The sequence below is a fragment of the Papio anubis genome, chromosome 6 (assembly GCF_008728515.1).
Source record: "Papio anubis isolate 15944 chromosome 6, Panubis1.0, whole genome shotgun sequence".
Lineage (NCBI taxonomy): Eukaryota > Metazoa > Chordata > Mammalia > Primates > Cercopithecidae > Papio > Papio anubis.
The window spans coordinates 457084-481069 of record NC_044981.1 but is presented as its reverse complement, the minus strand read 5'-3'; the positions used below and the strand labels follow the sequence as shown (position 1 = coordinate 481069).

Sequence of the window (23986 nt, the reverse complement as noted above, 5' to 3'; positions counted from 1 at the left end):
CTGGAAGGTTTTAGAACCCAGGGCTTAGCTTTCTCTTATTCTCACGTCTTTCTTGCAATACTAACCAGAGTGTCCTTAGTAACTTAATGTTCAGTAGATGTTGGCTGATGGGCTAAATGACCCCTCAACACTTCAAAACTCTGTGTTTAAGAATACTTTTTATATTTGGTACTGACTGTCTAGCATTCTTATATTTTTAGTCAGTGCTTATCTCAGTTGGCTCTAATCCTTTTTTCTTTCTCTTTTAACAGATTACTTCTGTAACAGGATCACCAGTTTGCTCCGCAAGGCACGATGTCTCGATCACGACAACCCCCGCTTGTGACTGGCATCTCTCCAAATGAAGGGATCCCATGGACAAAGGTCACAATCAGGGGAGAAAACCTGGGGACTGGCCCCACTGACCTCATAGGTAAGGGCAGCGGCCCTGCGACGCACCCTGCTACTCGGATTCTTGTGTGGACGACGGAGACAAGAGATGTGATTTTCAAATAGTGAAGGTGATAGGACAAACATCTTTGTGGTCTCCACAGAACGCTCCAAAAAGATGAAAGAAGTATCTGGCTTTCTGATTTTTGTGTGAAAATCATATTTTGTCAAATCTTGCCTTATATTGTCTTTCACATCCTTCAGAAGGTTTCCCAGGGCTGAGATTTGCCTCCGAATTTTCCGCAGCTTTGATGCCTTGACTGCCGAAAGAGCTGCTTTTATATTTTGCTCTCATTAGTTTTCCTTCCCTTGTCTGCCTTGTCTGTTGCTTCTCAGGGGCTCTGTGAGTTACACCTTTTCTGTTCCTTATTGCTCTTCAGAGCAAGTCTCAGCCCCATCTCCCGGTGGCACGGGCAGCAGTTGGCTCTCTTCACTCCACCTGTGGGCGTGTGTCCTCGCTATGGTCTGTGGATCCTGTCTGCAGCAAGCCAACGTTTAGTTTTTAGGGTCAGTTTATGTTTTCTATCTTTTCTAGCAGAGTTTAAGCTCAAGGTCATGCATGGTTAGAACACCACACATCCGGTTGGTGTGGTGTGAATATTTTTGGATGTTGGCGTGCGTGGCACCCTTCCCCCTTCCATGATGTGGAGGCCTTTACTGATGGCCTGTTCTTGAAGCACTCAGGTCTGTCAGTGCTTCTCAGCCCTGGCTTTTCTGAATCTCCCTAGAAATTTAAAAGTAAATTATTTGGCCTATTAAGTTTCAGTCTCTAAAGATGGAGCCTAAACATTATTTTTTAAAATATACATGGGTATTAGGGACAGCCAGGGTAGAGAGTTTTAAATACAATTTTACGGCCAGTTATGGTTACCTGCCTGTGAACTGCTCAGGTGGGTATACGGATGCGTTCCAAACGAGGAAGGCCAAGACCTCTCTATGTGCTACGGAATGTATCTTCTGGCTTCCCATATAAATTTCTTCTAGACTCAGACATTCTCTCTAATCTTTTCTGCACTGATGACGGACTTGTTGGTAAGGTCCTGAAATCATGAGTTGGAACTTGCTTTTCCTGCGTTATGACTGCTGGTTGATAGATTGGTTTTTGGCCATCCAGAAAGCTCTTTAAAAAGAAAAAGTGAACGAGAGCTCAGCACTGTGTGTAGTGACTGAGTTTTGCACTGCCTAGCCAATTCTTTTTGCTGATATTATGTCTCATTTGATATTGTTTTCTTTTCTTTTTTTTCTTTTTTGAGACGGAGTCTTGCTCTGCCGCCCAGGCTGGAGTGCAGTGGCTGGATCTCAGCTCACTGCAAGCTCCGCCTCCCGGGTTCCCGCCATTCTCCTGCCTCAGCCTCCCGAGTAGCTGAAACTACAGGCGCCCGCCACCTCGCCCGGCTAGTTTTTTGTATTTTTTTTTAGTAGAGACGGGGTTTCACCGTGTTAGCCAGGATGGTCTCGATCTCCTGACCTCGTGATCCGCCCGCCTCGGCCTCCCAAAGTGCTGGGATTACAGGCTTGAGCCACCGCGCCCGGCCTGATATTGTTTTCTCTTAACTGTGACGGACATCTCTCCAAATGAAGGGATACCATGGACAAAGGTCACAATCAGGGGAGAAAACTTGGGTAGTTTTTGATTGTTTAGTAAACATCACTTCAATTTATTCCTGCAAAAGTAGTCTTATCTAATCCTATGCCTTGGTTTTTGATAAAGCTCATTCCAGATGTTTCTTTACCTAAGTGGAAAAATCCCCAAAATGTTTGGAAATCTACTCATGTGGGTGGGGGTTCTGTCCAGGATTTTTGCTGGCAGTCATTGTGAGCTCCAAACATGACAATGGTCTAGGTAAATTTTAATCTTGTTTTAGCTTCAGGCAATGCTGTTCTTATTTGACTAAGCGTGTATTACTTTTCTTTTTGTTATTTTTCGTTTTGAGATGGAGTCTCGCTCTGTCACCAGGCTAGAGTGCAGTGGTGTGATCTTGGCTGACTGCAACCTCCACCTCCTGGGTTCAAGCGATTCTCCTGCCTCAGCCTCCTGAGTAGCTGGGACTACAGGCGCCCGCCACCACACCCAGCTAATTTTTGTATTTTTAGTAGAGTTGGGGTTTTACCATGTTGACCAGGATGGTCGCAGTCTCTTGACCTAGTGATCTGCCTGCCTTGGCCTCCCAAAATGCTGGGATTACAGGCATGCCCCACCTTGCCTGACCCATGTATTACTTTTCTAAACCATGCTAGTTCAGGTTTCAACCGGCCTTATATATTGCCGAGAAACCATTTTTTTAAAAAGCCAACTTAACCTGCTAAATAATTTAAGTGTTTTTAGCTCAGATGATATCTACACTAGCCAGGCAAAGCACTATAAAAAGTACTTTACTTGGGATTCTATGAGTTACTTTTTTTTCCTAAAAGGTGCTATTATATTTCATGAAGCAGATTTCTTGCATAACTTAGGAAAAATGTGCTTAATAAATCAAGAAATAGGTCTTGTGATCTTTTTTCATAACGTTTAAAATGATCTACTTGGAGCTATGTTTAAATTATTTACTGATTATTCATTCTTTTGGAGTAAAAATGCGTAACAGATATTAAATCAGAGGAATCGTGAAAGCAGCTGAGACCCAAAGAATAAACTATTGTTCTAGGGGCACTTCTGTGCCCACGTGTACCTTCATGCATATCATTCAGGTTTGCTCATGTGAACGTTTTTTAATACTTTATATCTGAAGTTTGCTCTTATTCCTCAGTTTTAATCATAAGGTAGTTCTCTAGCAAGGAAATTTCATTAGGGATGACTTTTTTCTTTTAATAAAGATACTATTTGTATTTTTACATTGCTCACTGACATTAATTGTTGGGTTATTCTTCATTCTGAAGTGAGTTAATGTTTAAAAATCACAAAAATCTGATATTAAAATACTTAAAAATATTAAGTTTTCTGTTGACCTGAAATGATACCAAAATATCTACTGTTGAGAATTAAGCAGGTTACAAATTAAAACATTTGTTTAAAAATCATATAGACTGGTTTTTATATGCACAAAATCACTTGAGCAAGTGAACATTGACATGTTAGCAGTATATTTCTCTTGTGAGGTGGAGTTTGGAGAGACTTTTAGTCTCTTAAGTTATTTAAGTTTTTCGTAACAAAAATTATTAGGAAAAATATCAAAGACATGCCATCCAATTATTTTGAAAACAATAATTTTGAATAATGAATACATTTAAAAATGTGTTATTATAATTAAAATATACCAATAGAAACCATAGTCCCAAAGAAACCATTAAATGCCATTATTAGAAAAACAAAGTTGCAGACATTAGTGAATTACAGGTATTTTAGAGAAACCCCTAAAATTCATTATTTCAAGCAATGTATCTTTAAAGCATAGCTGCTTTTATCCCTTTGTGGTTTAACAGCCTTTACTAAATAGTTCTTTACGTCAGAACGAAAGATGGTTTGACTTTGTCCCTCCGTTTTAAAAGTCAGATTTGGCATTACTTGAGGTATTTCTGGTATCTGAAAAAAAGCCAAAAGAAAACGTTGCAATTGCTAAACCTTACTGCTGAGCATTATTGAAAATTAGATAATGAGAAAAGAAAGTGTGAAGTGTCTGCGGGGCATGGTGGCTCACGCCTGTAATCCCGGCACTTTGGGAGGCCAAGGCAGGTGGATCACTTGAGGGCAGGAGTTCAAGACCAGCCTGACCAACATGACAAAACCATGTCTCAAAAACAATATAAAAACAAAAACACAACAAAACAACTAGCCAGTCGTGGTGGTGACACTTACCTGTAGTCCCAGCTCCTTGAGAGGCTGAGGCTGGACAATGGCTTGAGCGTGGGAGGTGGGGGTTGCATTGAGCCAAGATCACGCCACTGCATTCCAGCCTGGGCAACAGAGCAAGACCCTGTCTCAAAAAAAAAAAAAAAAAAAAAAGAAAACGTCAAGTGTCTGTGTCTGTGCCACATACACTCTGGTTTCTTCTCTCCATAAATATTAATTCCACTGGTCTCTGCTTTGTGGAAACAGAAAATTTAAAGGCCATAAGTTGGAAGGCTGGCTGGCCCTGTGGTGCCGTGCTGGTACCTGTTCCGGGGTGTGAGTTGGAAGGCTGGCTGGCCCTGTGGTGCCGTGCTGGTACCCCCCGGGGTGTGTGCCTTATTCACTCCGTCTTTCGGTGCCTCTCGGTTCGGTTATTACCTAAATTTTGTTTCACGTGGTATGAGGGAGGTGACATCATGAGTTGACGTTTTGGGAGTGGAGGCTCCGTAAGAGCAGAATGTAGTGTAGCGACAGTTTCATCAGGAAAACACTAGGGCGGAGGAACTAGCTTGCTAGCAGCTATACACCGACGTAAAAGTGAGATAGTAATCCAGTAGTGCCTGAGCACACTTCACTAGACTACCATACTCTTGGTTATGCTTAAATAAAAAACCTACTTGAGTTCATTCTGTAATACTGTGTGTAAGTGAACACTAGAAAAAGTACGTGAAGTTTTTTCAGGAAGATGGGTGAATATAGAATGTTTTTAGAAAATGATACATAAATTTATTCATATACTTTAAAATTCTGCGGTAATAACTGAGACTTCAAATAATAGCAATAGTTTCCCTTTTATTACTTCTGAAAGCATTTTAAGATTCTCGTAATCTAAGTAATCTGGAATGCCTAGAACATAGTTATTGTGATTGTTCATTTTCTAATTCTACTGATGTTTGAAGAAACTTAAATGTAGCCTAAAATAAGTCTTAAATATTAGAGAAAAAAACAGATAAGAGGAAAAGTCAATAGAGATAACAGTATCTCTGCAAATAATATTGGGTATATTCAATAATAAATGTAATTATTGAACAAGAAAATTATTGCTAGATTTTAAAAATGTAATCTACATGATTAAGGTCTTATTGTTCTTGTCTTTGGATTTTTTAATGCACATGTGCTTTTTTCAGGCTTGGCAATTTGTGGACATAATTGCCTCCTGACGGCAGAATGGATGTCTGCAAGTAAAATAGTATGTCGAGTGGGACAAGCCAAAAATGACAAAGGAGACATTATTGTCACCACTAAGTCAGGTGGCAGAGGAACCTCAACAGTCTCTTTCAAGCTTCTGAAACCTGAGAAAATAGGTAAAGTCTCTCATGGGTTTATTTTAAAGAAGAAAGTAAACCTGAGTTTGTCTTTTAAGATGTAGAACTGGTGGATTCATGTAAAACTTACCTACTTGCATATCTCAACTTAGATTTAGTTTATGTTTATTTTGACAGGAGTGGAATGTTGGTTAATATTTGTATTACTTTCGGGAAGGCAGTGTGCTGAAATAACAGTCAGTGAAGCCTAAGGATGACGATCGTATGAGAACTACTTTTCTAAGTTCTCAAAATCTGTTCGTTCATTCGATATACCGGTTTTGCTTCCTTGATCTTGAATATAATGACATTGCTTTGAAACTCTTAAACAAGGTTTGAGGTGGAAAATCCTGATTTGGCCAAATTAGTAATAATATATCTAAACAACATTCCCTTTTCCTTCATTTTATCCATCCTTCAAGGCCCAGATGATACATTTCCTGGCTTGGCTGCTTCTAACCCCACGTGAGTGATACTCACTCTTCTTTGAACCACATAGCACTTGATGTTTTCCTTCTTTATGCACTGAGCACTTGCTGCCTTCTGTTAGCAGTGTTAGGAACTTGGTCTGAGAAGTCATGCTCTTCGAATTCTAACCTGGGCTGTCTTACCATGACTAAGTATGTAACTTTAATGCCTTGTTTCTCCATGAGCGAAAGTGGAATAATACTGGCTACCTCATAGGATTAGGTGAGTTAGAACACAAATGTCAAGTGCTTAGCCTAGTCCCTTACCCAACAAATTAATAATTTCTAATCATCTTTCTTGTAGCTATTTCTGTGCATGTCTCTTTCCCTTTTTAGAATAAGAGTAATGTCAGATTCATCTTTGTGGTCCTGTAATGTCTTGCACATGGTCAGCATTTGATAAATATTTGTATAATGTAGGAATATCTGAGGCATAATTAAACCCAGCCAGTACTTCTCTTTATGAAGAAAATAAATAATTTTGCAATTTTTTTTTTTTAATCTTAGAGCATAGAGGCTTTCTGCAGCATTGTTCTCCACAAATTCCTAGATTATTTTTATAAATAAAAATTCAAGGAATTTCAGGGAAAATTCAGAGTGGACTTTATGTATGTACATGCATGTGTACATATATACATATATAACATTTCCATTTTGTTTACTTTCTTTAGTGTCTTCCGAAACTAACCTGTGAAACTAAAGCAGGAACTTGTTACACAGCTTTCTAGAGGAACTTAAACATTTTGATAAAAATCTAGTATCTTATAATCTACATAGCAGATAAAGAAAACTTAGGTAAAAGTGGTAATTTTGTTATTCTAGAACACTCAGCTCAGGACCTGGCACATAGTAGGCTTAGTAAAGGTTTCTTTTTTCGTTTTTCTTTTTGTTTTGTGACAGAGTCTTGCTCTGTTGCCCAGGCTGGAGTGCATTGGCAGGATCTTGTTCTCGGCTCACTGCAACTTCTGCCTCCCAGGTTCAAGTGATTCTCCTGCCTCAGCCTCTGTAGTAGCTGGGAACAGGTGTGCGCCACCACGCCCAGCTAATTTTTGTATTTTTAGTAGAGACAGGGTTTCACCGTGTTGGTCAGGCTGGTCTTGAATTCATGACCTTGTGATTTGCCCACCTCGGCCTGCCAAAGTGCTGGGATTACAGGTGTGAGCCACTGCGCCTGGCCAGTAAAGCTTTCTTGAACTGAGCTCAAGAGTGCCTGGACTCGAGCAGAACCTCTGACAAAGCCCCTGTTGCATGCTGGCAGAACCACGAGTGCTGAGAGAATGAGTGGGTTCACAGCCTTGTCGCTACAGGTTGCCTGGTATTCAGACAGCCTTCCTCCATGAAGCTTTCTGACCCTCGCCTGGGGAGGTGGGCACGCTTTGTCTGTGCTCCCTGGCACTCGGCTCTTTTTCTGTTGCCCCCCAGGGCCCTGGAGGCCTAGCTGGTAAGACCTGTGCGAGGTTGAATGATAAGGACTTCGGTCCTGTAAAGGAAGATGCTGTTTTTAGAGCTTATGTTGTCTTGTTCACAGGGTCCACACCCAGTCAGTTTTCCCTGAGTAGCCTGGTCATTTCCGTTATACAAGCCCTGCCTTCCTTGAAAGGTGTTTGATATTTTATTGAATTTGCCAAATTGATTTCAGCCTAAATGGAAAGGAAGACCTGCTGCTTCTGCCATCTAGGACGTTTCCAGCACTGACAACAGTAGAAAGAATGAGAAATAGCAAGTAGCGTAGTATTTTTGCATAACTATTCTTGAAAACATGCCAGTGTTTGTAGAGGAAAAGAAAATAAAAGATGTTTCTTGAGAGCTTTCAAGAACCATTTAAAAAACATTTGGTTTTCATTTGTAGTGAAATGTCCTTAGGTAGCTTATGGAACCCAGAGGCAGAAACTCCCAGTATTAAATATAAAATCATATGTGCATAATGGTTTGTTGGCATTTGTCGTAAACCAGAAGCTTTCCACTGAGCTAACATTGAACGCAAATGTTTTGTGCTTGGGTGTCTCCCAGACGTTTTCCAAGAGTTCACATGATTTCAGAATATTCTCTTGAATAAACAGATATTGTAGGTCATATTTCATCTTACTAACTTTCTGAATTTTTGTACAGATTTAATCAGCTACATTTAACAATGTTTAATTGTAGAGTTTATTATTTGTAAAATACGTTTGTTATTGCAAAACTTTTTCTAAGCAGCTTAATTTGTCTTCTCTGTTGAGTAATGTACAATGAAGCCATAAGCCAAGAGGTGTTATTTTTGCCTTTTTATAGATTTTTTTAGTGCTTATAATTAAACTAGTAGTCATTTTTTTAAAATTTAGCTGTTATGTCCTCAAATCTCTTAAAAATTATCCAACTGGCATTTTGTATTAGGTCTTTAAGAAGCAAGGCAATAGGCCAGACTTAGAAGGTGCCTGGGGCAGCCTTCACTTTATTAAGCACATACTCCTCATTTCTGTAGGCATTTTGGATCAGTCTGCTGTGTGGGTTGATGAAATGAATTACTACGATATGCGTACTGACAGGAACAAAGGAATCCCGCCCTTGTCCTTACGTCCTGCTAACCCGCTTGGCATTGAGATTGAAAAGTGAGTACCATCTTGCTTTCAGTCTTCTTTATTTTTCAGTTCCTGAAAAGTTTTATATACTTACAGGAAAGGGACTCAAACTCCAGACACATCCCAGGAAGCACAACTGAAGACATCTCAGTTGTTTGGAGATGGGTGTTATTCACGAGGTCTGTTTAGCTTTGCTGCAAGTAAACTTTGCAATTAGTTAAAACTTCGGGCTAAAACTACTTTTACGTCTTTAGTGTTTTGATTTTGCATTTTGTGAAAAAGAAAAGTCTTTAGTATGTTATCTAGAGATGGTTAAGTTTAAATAGGTAGATGGCACCTGAAGTCAAAATAGAATACGTAATCTACTGTTTTCTTGATTTTTCTAGAAGTATTTTAGAATAGTCAGGTCTAATCTGGTCTTTAATTTTGTCTATAATGTCTACCTCTCATTCTTGCTTAATCCAGACTTATTTAACTTTAATCATCAGAATTCTGCCAGGTAAATGATATCTTTCAAGATTCCTTATAACTGAATCTAGAGTTTTTTTCCAAATTCCTAGTACAGTGTTTTAGTAACTTTTCTAAGTAGTGCCTTTCTACTTAAACAATTCACCTGACATATTAATCGCGGCTGATTTATCTTCTGGCCTTAGTGATTCTGCTTATGGAATTGTGTACTGAGTATTGCTCTGTAAACTCTCACCAAAAGTGACAGATTAGCACTGTTAATACTTTAACCATGGTTTTAGTTTAGGGTTTTCTAGGAATAGGGAAAATTCTCCAATTGTCTCTGTCTCTATGGTTGAAGATTGTTAGTAATTCAGACAGCACACTTCATTTCCACCGGCTGTTCTCCAATCGTCTCTCTCTATGGTTGAAGATCATTAGTAATTCAGACAGCACGCTTCATTTCCACCGGCTGGGGTTTGCCCCTGGCCGAGGGGAGGCAGCGTGCTTGTTTTGGGAAAGTTGAAAGAGTTGAGAAAGTCTGGGGCTTAGCAGCTTCGGGTGGACTTGGACTGTTCTAGGTAACGTCTTTGAAACATTTTGGCAGTAGGGGCCATTCTAGAGCTGGTTAAGGATTCCATGCCTCCAAAATTAAGAGTTTAAAGATTGGAAAGGTTTAGAAAAGAATGGTAACAGTTGGGTGTTTATTTGAGCGTAGTTTTAAGCATGAATAGACTTGCAGTTGATAGTAAGCCCCTTTATGGGCTGCTTCAAGGCTCTGGAAAGCCAGTCTCTTTCCAACCTGCCGCAGAAGTGTGGAGCCGGAGGCCCTCTGAGCTGTTCGTCATAACCAAGTGCCAGTTTTATACATGGGCAAAAGGAATATGCAGATATACAGAATACATTTTGTATGAGACTTGGACAAAGTTATCAAAGTTAGGATTCATTCGGATGTTTACTATCATAAACATGATTTCTTCCACTTTCGTTTTGGTGTATGCCCCTCACCCCTGTTCTCTCTGCCTCCTCACACCTTCTCAGCTACCCACAAAGTGGTTTGGCCTGAACTGCCTCTAACAGCAGTGTTCTTAATAAGTTTCAGGTTAATTATTTGATAACATTGGTAATGGCAGTGAAGAATAATGGCACTGAAAGTACTTAGCTTTCTTAAAATTTTCTTCTCTGAGAGGTCATTGGGTTTTGTGTGGGGCAAAACTCTCTCAATTTGAACTTGGGCTCTGCCACTTACTAGCAATATGACATTGAGTAGGTTACTTAGCTTCCTTTTGCCTCAGTTTCCTCAGGTGTACAATGCAGTACCTGTTCCTTAGGGTCGATGTGAGGAATCAGGGAGTGAGGAGGGTAAACAGCTTCCGAAGAGCATAGCAAGTGCCTGAGAAGTTCCATCCTTACAGGATTCTTTGCTCTTCTTGGATATATACTATTCATTGTTCTGCCACACGGGAAAAGTTTTTCTAATGACTTAGGATTCCAGGGTACTAAAGTGTTTTAAAATTTTAAAATAACGTTATGTACGTTTATTCAATAAGTACTTCAGTGGGAATAAAATTAACAGATTTCGTCTGTTACTGTACAGATGGTTACTTAAGTTTCAGAAATATTTGCTCAGCCATGGGATAAAGTAAAATATTAAAGGATAAGTTTTGAAAAAGGGAAAATCATGATTCTTACACAAATATAAAATGAATAGATGTCAGAGCTTTTATTTAACTCATAATTAAAGAAAGAACCAGTAAGATTTAATGTTAAATCCAGCCCAAAGGAAAGTCCAGAGGGGAGACATAACGCAACGAGAAATGCCTAAAGATGCACGACCATCACTCCGTCTCGGACGGGCCAGTGGTATCCTCACCTGACGTGCATTTCTGTGGGCAGGAGTCCCTGGCATCGCCGTTAGCCCTCCACAAGCCAGCTCTGTCTTTCTAACAGAGACTCAGAATAGCCAATGAACAGGAAGGCGCAGATCCTGTAGCATCTGGGAACACGGGGAGGGACCTGTAGGCCGTGAACAGACACCCAGTCATCCTTCTGTCCATCTGAAAGTGTTTGGCAAAAGACTTTCAAAAGAAAGACAGGCTAGATATAGAGATTCCAGGAGGCAAGAAAATGAAAGATGAAAGTAAGAATAGGTATAGAGGCCGGGCGCAGTGGCTCAAGCCTGTAATCCCAGCACTTTGGGAGGCCGAGACGGGTGGATCACGAGGTCAGGAGATCGAGACCATCCTGGCTAACACGGTGAAACCCCGTCTCTACTAAGAAATACAAAAAACTAGCCGGGCGAGGTGGCGGGTGCCTGTAGTCCCAGCTACTCGGGAGGCTGAGGCCGGAGAATGGCGTGAACCCGGGAGGCGGAGCTTGCAGTGAGCTGAGATCCGGCCACTGCACTCCAGCCTGGGCGACAGAGCGAGACTCCGTCTCAAAAAAAAAAAAAAAAAAAAAAAAGAATAGGTGTAGAAACAAAGAGAAGAAAATGCTTTTGACCAGAAAAATGCTTTTCCAGGTTTCTTTTTTTCTTTTTAGATACTGTCAAGAAAGTTGTGTTTGTCTTACTGAATTCTTTGACTTCCATTAGAGAAATCTTATTTTAGAGAAAGATAAAAGGAAGGAAAGGCAGATTGTAAAATATTAATGTGGGTTTTATTTTGCTGATTTCCTTACTATTTTTCAGATGAAGGCCTTGGTCTTTGTAGAGGATGGTGTTGTACTCAGGTCAGGATCCATACTGTCTTTTAGTTCTGTTTATTAATGTCATTTGCAGTTTTTAAAAAAATAATTAAAAACCTAGAGAGCACCTACTTTTTGAAAATGTCAGTATTGAAGGAATAATAGGGTTTTGGTATAATTTGTTTGTGGAAACATATTAACATATTAAACATATTAAAAAGGTTTGAGGCTGGGCGTGGGCATGGTGGCTCACGCCTGTAATCCCAGCACTTTGGGAGGCCAAGGCGGGTGGATCACTTGAGGTCAGGAGTTCAAGACCAGCCCGGCCAACGTGGTGAAACCCCGTCTCTACTAAAACTACAAAATTAGCTGGGCGTGGTGGCAGGCGCCTGTAAACTCAGCTACTTGGGAGGCTGAGGCACGAGAATCGCTTGAACTCAGGAGGTGGAAGTTGCAGTGAGCCGAGATCGCGCCACTGCACTCCAGCCCGGGCGACAGCGTCTGTCTCAAAAAAAAAAAAAGGGTTTGAAGAATTGTGAGTGCTGGCCATTAAATGCTCCCCTGTGGTTCCAGTGAGTTATCAGATTGCGGTGGGGAGGCGGCCTTCAGGAGATAAGTCCATTTGTGGTGATAAAGTCTCGACAGCTGACGGTCTAGTGTGCAAACTGAGAACCTGAGGGGCCCTGCAGGGTGGTGGCCGGTTCAGCTGAATGTGGCAAAGCCAGTGAGAGTAACAGTACAGTTGCCTTGTGGCTCTTTGGGGTGAGTCAGAGTTTAATAAATATTTTACTGGTGGACCCAGTGTGCATACTTTTTTCTTTCAGCCTACAAGTTTAATAACTTGGCATTTATTGGCTGTCTTTGGCTGTTAAGACCCTTCATATTCCTAAATTTGTAATTGATGTTTTTGCACACAGGGTGTCATGATACTTATAAAAATGTTACTAATTGCTCAGAAAAAATAACCACTTTGAATTGAGACTAGGATTTGCTTGTAAAAGGTCTATATTTCTGATTTACAATGGCAATTGTCACAAATATATGTGGTCTTTGCATGACTTCAGTTGTAATGATGACAAACTATTTAAACCAAAAAGGAAGGTAAAAACAGGTTCATGTTAAGTAAAAACCTTTGCTAGGCTTTGTTTCTTGAAATCAATACTCAATTGCCTAACGAGGATATTTATGGGTAATGTGTAGGAGACAGTCTGTATATGGGAGTGGGGACAGAAAACAGGAGCTTTGTGCTGTTTTTATATGATCTCCAACTGTTTTTGTGAATTATTACCTGGGAATGGCTGTCTAGAATAGTCAGTTGTTGCACCACTAGTATCTGTTTTATTTCTACGTGGGTTTTATGGGCAATGCAAACCTGATTTTCTTCTAATCGGCTTAGCGTTCAGACAGAAAAGACCAATTTCAATTTTCCCACCAAATTTAGAAGACTACATTTTAAAACAGGAAAACTGACAGCAAATTAATTCTTAATACAAGTGCAGAAGAAAAGAGCCTTAGGTGACTTTACCTTTAGAACTTGTGTAAAAATAGATGGGCAGTGAGAGTGCCTGCAAGTCCAGAAACTGGGTCAGACAAAAAAAAAAAGAATGGAAACAAACTTATGTTACTTAATACAACAGAGTGTAAACTATATTGCTAAAAAGTTAAAGCTACAAAAAATATGTGTAGCATGCACACAAAGAACTAGCAATGCCCACTTTCATTGTCGCCTCCCCCCTCCATCTTCCATCCACCAAATCAAGAAAGCGTGTTCTCTTCAATGCACACGCAGAATAAGACCACTGCAGCCAGGCCTCACTGTGGGGGCGGCGAGGGCGGCCTCAGAAGGAGCCCCGTTGATTTGCATGCTGCGTGGTCGTTGCTGCAGACAGTCCTCATACTGGAAAGCGAGTGCTGAGGTGTGAAGAACATGCCGGTTTGTGTCTCTTCGCTCAGTGCACAGGCCTGGGTCTTCCCCTGACTTGGGGCTAGCTGTTTTTTAGAAGGTTTAAATCTGACCTTACACTGCCATCTAATGGAAAATATATCTGTTCAGGGTGGCGGGAATTGTCAGTGACTGAAGCTGTGTGTTTTGATTCCTCGATGAAAACATTTTGTGAGTTTACACGTGGGGTCTATGTCACTTTCAGGCTCTAACTCTGTGCTAGTGGATTTAAAATGCAGGCTTGGTCTGAATTACTCAGAGCATATTTTGCTTTTCCTGATGTGTTTGAGCCAGCACTTCACTTGGAAATTGAGAGTCCAAAATCCAGTTATTCTGAACAAACATACGAGTTTTTACCGTGCTTCATTAGCTGTGTTGACATGCTACTTCTCCCTTTCCTATTGCTGTTATTAAGGACATTAGCACTTCTCTCCATTTGAAAGCAGCTCCCCTTTCACACTCTTCTGCATTGTCGTCTTTACGGATTTGTAGTTAGGATTATATTTCCTGTCTAAAACCCTCTGGTTCTCTGTTTGACAATAGAAGTACTAGGTTCAAATCTCAACTGTGTACATGTAACCTCTCAGAGGCCATTTCCTCATCCGGAATATGGAAATATTTAACTCAGTTATTGTCATGAGAATCAAATAATACTTAGGAAATTAGTCTGTAAGATATAAATAAGTATAAATAATAAAAATAATAGCAAATAACATTGTTGAGCATTTATCATGTGTCAGAAACTGCTACGGCTTCCACAAGCATTATCTACTCTGATCTTCAAAACATTCCTCAGAGGAATGTATTGTGATCCGTTAGTAATGGAATAACTTCTGGAGATTATTCAGGCGGATCGAGCAAACACTGAGACTGAACCCAGAGCCTGTGCCCTCAGCCGCTGCTTGTAACTGCTGCCTTCCGTTGGGAGTACTGAGATGAGCTGCCTGCACTTTTGCAGCTGTGTTACCTGTGGAGCTTCATGGACTCTGGCATTGGTATTCATTTTTTGTTTTTTCCAAGTCATCTATTTCACATTTTTGAGGTGTTTGCATAAAAGATCAGTATATTTAGGCATGTATTTTGCAATAGAATATTGAATCAGAATGCCTTCACCTGCAAGTAAGAGAAAATGAAGACATTTGATTTAAACAAAAATGCAATCTACTTTTTCATAATACACAATATTCACTGATGGTAGACTCCAAAGGTTGGTTGAGTCAGTAACTCAGTCATGTCACCGAGATGTGAGGAGCCTGAGTTTGCTGGCTGTTCTGTTGCCCTTAGCATAAAACACGTTTCCTTAGCAATTCCTGTGGTTGAAGCTGGACATAATGATGTTCTCAGGCAGAAAGATGCTCTCTCTTCTTGGTTTCCCTTCTTGAAAGTACGGAGACCTTTCCCAGACGTGCTCCAGCAGACCGTTCCTCAGGCATCACTGTCCAAGAACAAGGTGGCCCAGTCAGGAGCGGGGAGACACGACAAGTGTGGCTCATGGTGGTCCATCTCCCCCAGTTAAGGGGCAGGTGGGGGCTGTGTTCCAGCAGAGAGGTCCAGGGTGACTGGTGGGTCACAGCCAACGGTGTCCACTATACACGGGCTCTGGGTGTCCGGGCAAGGTTCGTCCTGGCCTTAATTGTGTGATTCGGGGAAGATTATTTGACATCTCTGTGTTAGAATTTCACCATCTTGAAAATAATGTCTGTCTTGTTCTTGTAAGTCTGATTTCTGCTGTAAATCTCAATACATGTCTTCCCATTAACATCAGCGAAAGAGTTTTAGTGTCTTAGGGGAGGTGGCATTTTGACCAAGAGATGTAGTGCTTTTCAAATTCTACCTGGCCCGCTTTAGGGGCCTTAAGGACCGATGCGTGCGGGGAGTGGCTGGTGGGCGGGCAGGGCTCGAGTCTCAGCGTCCCGCTCCGGGATCGTGGGCCTCGCTGCTCACTCCAGTGCGGAAGCCGAGTCTCAGGCTCTGCCTCCCGTGTCCTCCCAGCAGCCTGTGGTGCACGGGATGTTCGTGGCTGAAGAGCTGGGAGCGCGGGGCCAGTGGGGACCTCGCCAGACCCACTGCTTTCTCGCCAGGGGCCCCACTGCTAGGGACTGACTAGACCCATCCCTGCTCCTTCTGAGGATGAGGGAGGTGGGGACTCCTGGGGGCGGGAGAGTTTCTTAAAATCTTAATCCCTCTCCTGGAGCCCTCCGCTAGACGTCAGGCCTTTATATTATGATATAGCTGAGAGCAGTTTAGATTTGTAAAAATAACAATTGAGTAATGCATTGTAAGTGAGATGTTACCAGAGTTTAAGTGTCAGGGGAATTTTAAAAACGGAGTACTGAATGGAAAGCTCTGAGCTGCTGGTTCACGTTGTGCAGCACCGTCAGTCACCAGTGTAAGCTGCTGGTTCACGTTGTGCAGCACCGTCAGTACCACCGGTGTGAGCTGCTGGTTCAGGTTGTGCAGCACCCGTCGGTACCGCGTTGTGAGGCTGCTGGTTCGTTGTTGCGGCGCAGGTCGGTACCGCGATTGTGAACGCTGGTTCGCGTTGTGCGGCGCAGGTCGGTGCCGCGGTTGAGCTGCTAGTTCCGTTGTACGCTTACCGTCAATTACCACGGTGTGAGCTACTGAGTTCCGCGTTGTGCAGCACCCGTCAATTACCGGTGTGAGCTACTGAAGTTCGTTGTGCAGCTTACCGTCAGTACCACGGTCAATGAGCTGCTAGTTCCGCGTTATTGCAGCACCGTCGAAATACCACGGTGTGAGCTACTGGATTTCCGCGTTATTACCTTTGCGTCAGTACCACCCGGTGTGAGCTGCTAGTTCATTCAGCTTACCGTCAGTACCACCGGTGTGAGCTGCTGGTTCACGTTGTGCAGCACCGTCAGTACCACCGGCCATTGTGAGCTGCTGGTTCACGTTGTGCAACACTGTCAGTACCACCGGTGTGAGCTGCTGGTTCACGTTGTGCAACACTGTCAGTACCACCGGTGTGAGCGTTGTAACTGTTTAGGACAGAGCCCTTTTCTATGTGTGCTGTGTGCATTCTACTTTTTTAAAAGAAAAATTTATTTTGGCTATACACGTGGAGTATGATTTAGCTGCCAGACCTACGGGGACTCTGTGTTCTTAACTGTTTCTCCAGGGTGTGCAGCTGCTGTATTTTTGAGTTTTGTGTCTGCATTTTATACTTTCTTGGCCTACTTGCTACCACTGTATCTATCACAGATCCTTTCTTCACATTGTCAGCTCTTAACACTAGCAACCTCCATTCATTCCCTGTTTGCTTTTGGGCAGAGAAACACCAAGGCCCGGGGAAGTTCCACAGGTGTGGGGAAGGGGCACAGAAACTGTCTGACTTCTCAGCCTTCTTTCGTTTCTTTTTTCTCAGCTGTGTCCTATGTTACTTGGAATTCATTCCTGCTAGATGAGGCTTTCTTGTACTTAAATTATGTGTGAACACTGTTGTTAGTAGGAATTTAGTTGATATCAGTAGTGCATTTTGATTCTGTTCAGACCATTTAACTCTCTGACCCAGTGAAGCATGAGACACCACGTTGAATGGCCGTGTCTAGAAGGAAGGTTGACAGAAACATGGTCTGCAGCCACCGTGACTTCTCCTGCCCACGATGACACACCCTACTGATTGGTCATGTCGTTCTTTGTAGCCGAGTGGAGACGAAGCCGTGATCCCGCACGCCGTCTTCCAGGCAGATGCTGCTGCCGGTTAGAGCAGGACTGCAGAAGGAGGCACTTGTGGGTCACCTAGCCGGGGTTCCGCATGTCACAGCTTAGCCTAAGCCTCCACTCAGTCGCTACATTCCCCCAAAGCTCTAACTTGGAGGCGTGGGGTACAAATAAATAAAGTGAGGAAAACTTCCAAAGGTGAAAATTTTCTCACTAAGTAAAGTGTGAGAATCCAAACCAAAATGAACTTCTAAAACTCAGAGTTCTCCACCTCCCTCCCAGAGACTGCTGACTGGTGAAAACGACCAGCAAGCTCATGAATGCCACACGCATGTATCAGGATTCAGGCTGTAAATCTTTTAACTTGTGAAGCTGCTGAGGAAAGATGCGAGGTCCACTCAGTCTAAGTGGAAGTGGTGCCACCTCCTAAAATCTCATCTGTCTTCTCTTCTGTTATTCTAATTCTAAGCAAGGCATCCCCCACCCAATCAAAAAAGGAACACAGTGAAGCAGGGCAGTGTTACAGAACGTGAACGGGCTGCCCTGTCCTGGCTGAGATGCTCGTGCAGTAGGCATTTGACTTTAGAGTGAGGGGCGTCTCGCGGTGCAGGGTTGATAGAGGAACTCCTTGAGATCTGGTTTTGCAGCTCACATCCGCTGTTCTTCTAGGGACCACAGAGGGAGAGGATGTGTAGACAGGCGAGGAGGATTTGTGCAGAGGTACCTATGGGGAGCGCCGGCTAGGCCGTGAAGTGGGAGGATGCAGAGTGTGTGACCGTCTTCACTTAGGCCTGGTGAGTGGGACCTCCAGGTGCCAGTGTTCCCTGCAGCTGTGAGACACGGAGCCTGCATGGACAGTAGAGGTGGCTGCATTTTAGGGGTGTTCTCCATGCCCAGGTGAGCAAGCAGCGTGCTAGAGAGAGTGGGCTCCAGGCCGTTGGAAGTTGTGCCTGTGGGCACTGGTCACCTGAACGTGGAGGGGCTCCAGCAGGGAGTGTCTGCGGTAAGACTGAGAGACCCCTGGAGGCTGCGGGGTGGCAGGAGGAAGCAGATGCATCCGTGAGTCATGGCTGGAGGGGTCCAGAGCCCTTTAGGGAACCTGTGAAAGTGCCCACAAGACTCATGTGGGTTTGAATACCTGGCAGGCAGACAGCACAGGCCCCAAAGGACATTCCATTCTTACTTCTTTATCCATCCCACCCTTAACCTGTACGACAGAGCTGCCGTGTTTCCCCCAAACGAGCAAGCAGCCTGTTAACTACTGACTTTGGCCGGGAAGAGGGAAGAAAAACGTGTTACCTTTGGGTGAAGTTGGAGTGTTGACCACGGGCTAAGCTGCCTCATTTCTGAATTGAGGCTGTGTTTGTAATGATGAGACAGCAGGACTCTCCCAGAGAAGAGTAAGTACCACAGCCACCGGACCTACCCAGATTAAAAATTCTTTTGGGGCCAGAGTCATTTCCCACTGCGTAAGTGTTAAAGAGATGCTGCCCTATCAAATAATTTGTGTCTGGTTTATACCTTATGAGTTGGGCTTGTCCAGTGTTTCGGGTGGGGGACGGCAAGTCAGACGAGCAAAGTACATACCCACGTGGTGGAAACCAGCATGTGGACCGTGTAGTCCCTTTGAGGCTGCTGAAGCGTCAGGTTTCAGGCCTCGAGCGGCAGAGATGAGCCCTGAGAGACAAGCGGGTTCAGTTCCTGGACGTGCTTGGATTTCATCCAGTAAACGGGCGGCGGGGGCAGCAAAGGCCGCCAGCTTGTGGGCCTTGGTGGGCACATCTGGCATCCCAGCATGGAACGTGACCTATAGCAGATACTTGATGAGTGTTCGAATGAATATGTAAATGAATTGATCCAGAAGTCAGTCTTAAGCATGTCGGCAAGATGAGGGAGCAGCAGATGATGTGGATACCCTGTTGTTACCACAAGCTTTTCTTCAAGTCATGCTAGACATGGATGCAAATGTGGCTGCTTTGTGATTAGATGTGGTTTTATTAGTACTTTGATGATTTCTTAGGCAGTACGTCTTAACACAACTTTCATATAGGTTTTAACAAAAATCATTTTAACAAAGTGATTTAATATTTTAAAATTTCACTGTATTCAAATTTTGATTTTTATACATTGAGTGGGGATTGATGTCATATTTCGATAGGTTTAATAAAACCGACAACTCAGCCTGATGTCTTAATCCTCTTTAAACCTTATATTCTTTTATTGATGTAATTTCTGTATTTCAACTAGTTTCCTGTCTTTTCTATATATAATCAAAGTTTACATGTTAGAATAATCAGCCATGATGTGGGAAATGTATTTTGTACATATATACAAACATATTCTGGGTAATGTATGATTAATATGTATTGTTGTAATGGTTTGTATTCATATGTGTTACACTGGATACTCAGTGATACCTGTTCCATTTTTGTCATAATAACCACTGAAATCTATTTGAAACCTTTTTTCCCCTCAGAAGTAAATTTTCCCAGAAGGACTTAGAAATGCTGTTCCATGGAATGAGTGCCGATTTTACAAGTGAGAATTTTTCAGCTGCCTGGTATCTTATAGAGAATCACTCAAACACCAGGTTAGTGGATATGGGACTGTCAGCTGTAAAGGGTTTCACTCAGGTGCTAAAACTGGAATTACTCGGTAACTTGAGTTTTAGGTCTGGCTCTGCCTACAGTTGCATAGTTTTAGGTCTACGAGCTCTTTGACTTCGGGTTTGCCTGTGAACATCTTAGGGTGTCTGTTTCCTTATTTGTACAATGAGATGATTCTTTAGAGGCCTTTCATTTCCCACTGTCATTTTATGTTCAATATATTTCATTATTGGTGCAGGTTATTAAAAATTTATGGAGCCTTAGCTGGAGACTTAAACTGACACGTGTCAGTGTGATGTCTCCCTACTCACCAACATACAGATTTTAAGTTCTGGTGTAGAACGTGGAACGCGCTGCCTTGTCTGACCATAGGGCAAAGGAAGATGAGTTGGTTTATCATCATGTAAGGACCTGCCTTAAAATTAGCAAAAAAGTAGACAAAGTCATATATCAAATTTCAAGGTTCCCTTTTGTCTTCTAATTACATTTTACTCTCTGCAAGAGCAGGTTTGTAGCTTATTTGCAAGATTGATTTAAAATAATTATGTTCCACAAAAACGTTTGGATAAATCAATGGTTTATTGCTTAAAACTTAAATTATTGATAAATCAGTGTGCTAAAATATACCTTAATATAAATGTTTCATTCACTTATTAGGATGAAAAGCATTACTAGAAAACATGAAGAAAAGTTGGCATTTTAATACGTAGGGTAAATTTAACCTGATTGCTTTTTAAAGCAAATGTCCAAGGTGAATTTTTTCATTGTAGAAGATGATTCTAATTTTATATTACAGATGTAAAATTTCTATTGTTATAAGTCAAAATTGAGATCCGTTTCTTGTGTAAGTCTATCAAGAATACGTTTAAAGTTTTATAGCCAGATTTTCTTAGCTCAAATGGACATACAACTTCAGAAATACAGAGGCCTGCCTTCACTTTTCTCTGCTTTAGATATTGAGATAAGATACTGTGGTCTTCCTAGTTATTTAAGTTGTGAATTGACCCACAGGATTTACATAATTTTATTATTAAGGACAGAGGACTGAGTATTGATGAGTAGAACATTATGCTCAGTGTTCCACAATGCTTCAATGAATGTACAAAGCAGTTACACTTTTGAAATATTGTCTATCACTGGATGATCTGTGTCTTCTTATCTGGTACAGGATGTTCAAAACTCTTTATCCTGGTAAGTTGTATATATTATATATAGGTTATAAAAACATTACACATTTACTTCTTAGGGGTCTAATGTATTTGGAATTACCATTGAGGGCCCCAACACTCGTATAGCTGTTGTAATTTAGGCATTCGTAATAAAAGGTTTAGGTCTACGTAACAATTTGAAAGCGTTTAGTTTTCGTCTGGCTTCATGTGATATTAATCTGTATGCTGCTTAGCATCGGTTTTAGCATGTGAAGTGTTTTCCACCGAAGGAATTCTCTTTTCTTTTTTGCGTGTTAGGAGTGTCAAACGTTTGATTTCTTTATTTCCTTTCAGTTTTGAGCAGCTCAAAATGGCAGTCGCCAACCTCAAGAGACAGGCGAACAAGAAGAGCGAGGGCAGCCTGGCCTACGTGAAAGGCGGTCTCAGTACCTTCTTTGAGGCACAGGATGCCCTCTCAGGTAAGGCGATCCTCAGAGCCATCTGCCGGCGGCTTCCGCCGTGGAAACCTGACACTGCCTGCAGGGTGTTTACAGGGTGTGACATTCGGTCTGTTTTTATCAAAGTAGAGATCTAAAATGTGCTATAAATACTTGTTGCAGAGTAGGCTGGCATCTCTTTGAAGACTTGGTACTTTAAAAATTTATCTCTGAGGCTTTTGTTAACCCATCTTACATGTGTGAAATGGGAGACTACTTTAACTCTCTGTGATGCCCACTCTCCAGGGCTGATAAGAAATTAAATCCCAATGCGTAAAATTTGAGGATTTAAAAAATCCTCTCACAACCATCAATATCTTACAGATGTGACTAATTCTGTCAATGCCACCCACTGTGTGTTCACTTTGGAAAGGCGGATGACAGGATACCAGTCTCTTCAGCCCTTCTCGCCCAGGCCCCCACACGTGCACGCAGGTAGCTGTCACTGTGCCATCATCTGTGTATGGGAGGGACGTTGTGTGGAGTACAGATGTCATAGCTTTAGACATGTTAATGCAAGATGTTGGTAGGGTTTTTTTTTTTTTTTAAATAAAATTGCCTTTAATTAATAAAAGTTTAATTATTGCTATTTAGTAAAAAGCAATCTTTATTAATAAAAGTTAACTCAGTTCTTTTTAATAGCTAAGATACTTAAAGCTAAGTACCTGTATAGCTTAAGCATCCATCACTCTAACCGTACATTGAGGCCACATCTTCTTCAATTCGGAAAGGTAAATTTTAAAAAATTATTTTGTGTTCCTAAAGTATAGACATTCTTTTATTGTTTTAAAAGTCCCCCTCCCCCATCTCTACTAAAAATACAAAAAATTAGCCAGGCATAGTGGGTGCCTGTAGTCCTAGCTCCTCGGGAGGTTGAGCCTGGAGAATTGCTTGAACGTGGGAGGCGGAGCTTGCAGTGAGCCGAGATCGCGCCACTGCACTCCAGCCTGGGTGACAGCGCGAGACTCCGTCTCTAAATAAATAAATAAATAAGCCCCCCTCTTCCTGTGCCATATGTGCTTAATTGATCTCCGACACATTAAATGTGTATGTGATGCAGCTTCTTCCTTGCAGGAAGGGGTAAAATGTGAATGTCTAGAGGAGAACAGAGAAGGTCGGTGCTCTTCCTTGATAAATACATGTGCCTTATGTTTCTTGATGGTGTGCCATTCTTTATTTGTGCTTATTGCTGTTCTCTCTAAGTCACCAATAGTGAATCTTAGCATGTCAGGAAGAAAACCTGAGCATGTATGAACAGAGTTTGGTATTAATCAGATAAAGTGGTTATTCATATGCCCAGTAGCTGCACATATGTTTCCCACAAATTACTGTAATTAAAATGATTTATCTTAGCAACAAGACAAGTTTGGCGTTTCCACCCTTTTTAAAAAACATATTTACATCTGCATATATATTTGTATTTATGCTTTTTGCTTCTGTAAATGACTTCACTCTTGGCAGATCTTAAGAAGTTTTATTTGGTACCCCAGATTTATGTAGTCACATTTATTAGTCATTCACCCTAGACGTATGTTAGCAACTTTAAGTTTAATAAAGATAATGCTGACCAGCTACTAATGAACACATGAACTTATAGCATATAGGAAGTGATTATAATAGTAAATTTGTACTTTAGACACATGTATTTAGCTTTTGTTTTTTGAAATAAAGGAAATGCATATTATAGAAAATACTAAATAGATAATTAGCAAGAGTGTCTATTGTAGATATAATCACATTAACATTTTAATGTATTTCCTTTTATCTTCTTTTCTTAGCTTATATGAGTATCTATTACAAAGTTGGGTTTATATTGTATGTAGAATTGTGTGTGCTAGAAACCTTTTATTCTTTAGGTAAAACCTGTTGCACGCCTCTAAGTGATTATGTTAATTTACTATAGGATTCATACCTTTTTTTTTTTTTTTTTTTTGACAAGGAGTCTTGCTCTGTCGCCAGGCTTGAGTGCAGTGGCGCGACCTCGGCTCACTGCAACCTCTGCCTCCCAGTTTCAAGCGATTCCCCTGCCTCAGCCTCTGGAGTAGCTGGGACTACAGATGCACACCACCACATCTGGCTGTTTGTTTGTATTTTAGTAGAGACAGAGGTTCACCACATTGGACAGGATGGTTTTGATCTCCTGACCTCGTGATCTGCCCGCCTTGGCCTCCCAAAGTGCTGGGATTACAGGCGACAGCCACTGCACCCGGCCTATTAGCTTTTTATAACTTTTTCTAACTGTAGTCTTAAATGAAATTGATGTTTAGTTTTGTAAAAGGCTTTTTTGGTTAGGTTTGAGTGTTACTGTTACATGGTAACGTGGGGATCTCCATGTGTTGCTCTGTGTGCTGTCAGTGGCCATGTAGACTAGGAGTTACGTGGTTCAAATTTGACAG

The 23986-nt window shown here is 41.7% G+C and overlaps 1 protein-coding gene across 8 annotated transcripts in view; it reads left to right on the top strand.

Moving 5' to 3' along the window:
• EXOC2 (exocyst complex component 2) overlaps window positions 1–23986 on the top strand; it is a 200665-nt gene that overhangs the window by 55263 nt on the left and 121416 nt on the right. For 7 of the 8 annotated variants that reach the window (XM_021936925.2, XM_003896943.5, XM_009204338.4 and 4 more), the window contains exons 2-6: window positions 252–412; window positions 5383–5559; window positions 8488–8614; window positions 19816–19929; window positions 21448–21572. In XM_021936925.2, coding sequence (XP_021792617.2) covers window positions 295–412; window positions 5383–5559; window positions 8488–8614; window positions 19816–19929; window positions 21448–21572 — 661 coding nt within the window. In that variant the 5' untranslated portion in view covers window positions 252–294. The remainder of the gene's footprint in view (window positions 1–251; window positions 413–5382; window positions 5560–8487; window positions 8615–19815; window positions 19930–21447; window positions 21573–23986) is intronic. The other variant, XM_021936926.2, reaches the window with a different exon arrangement.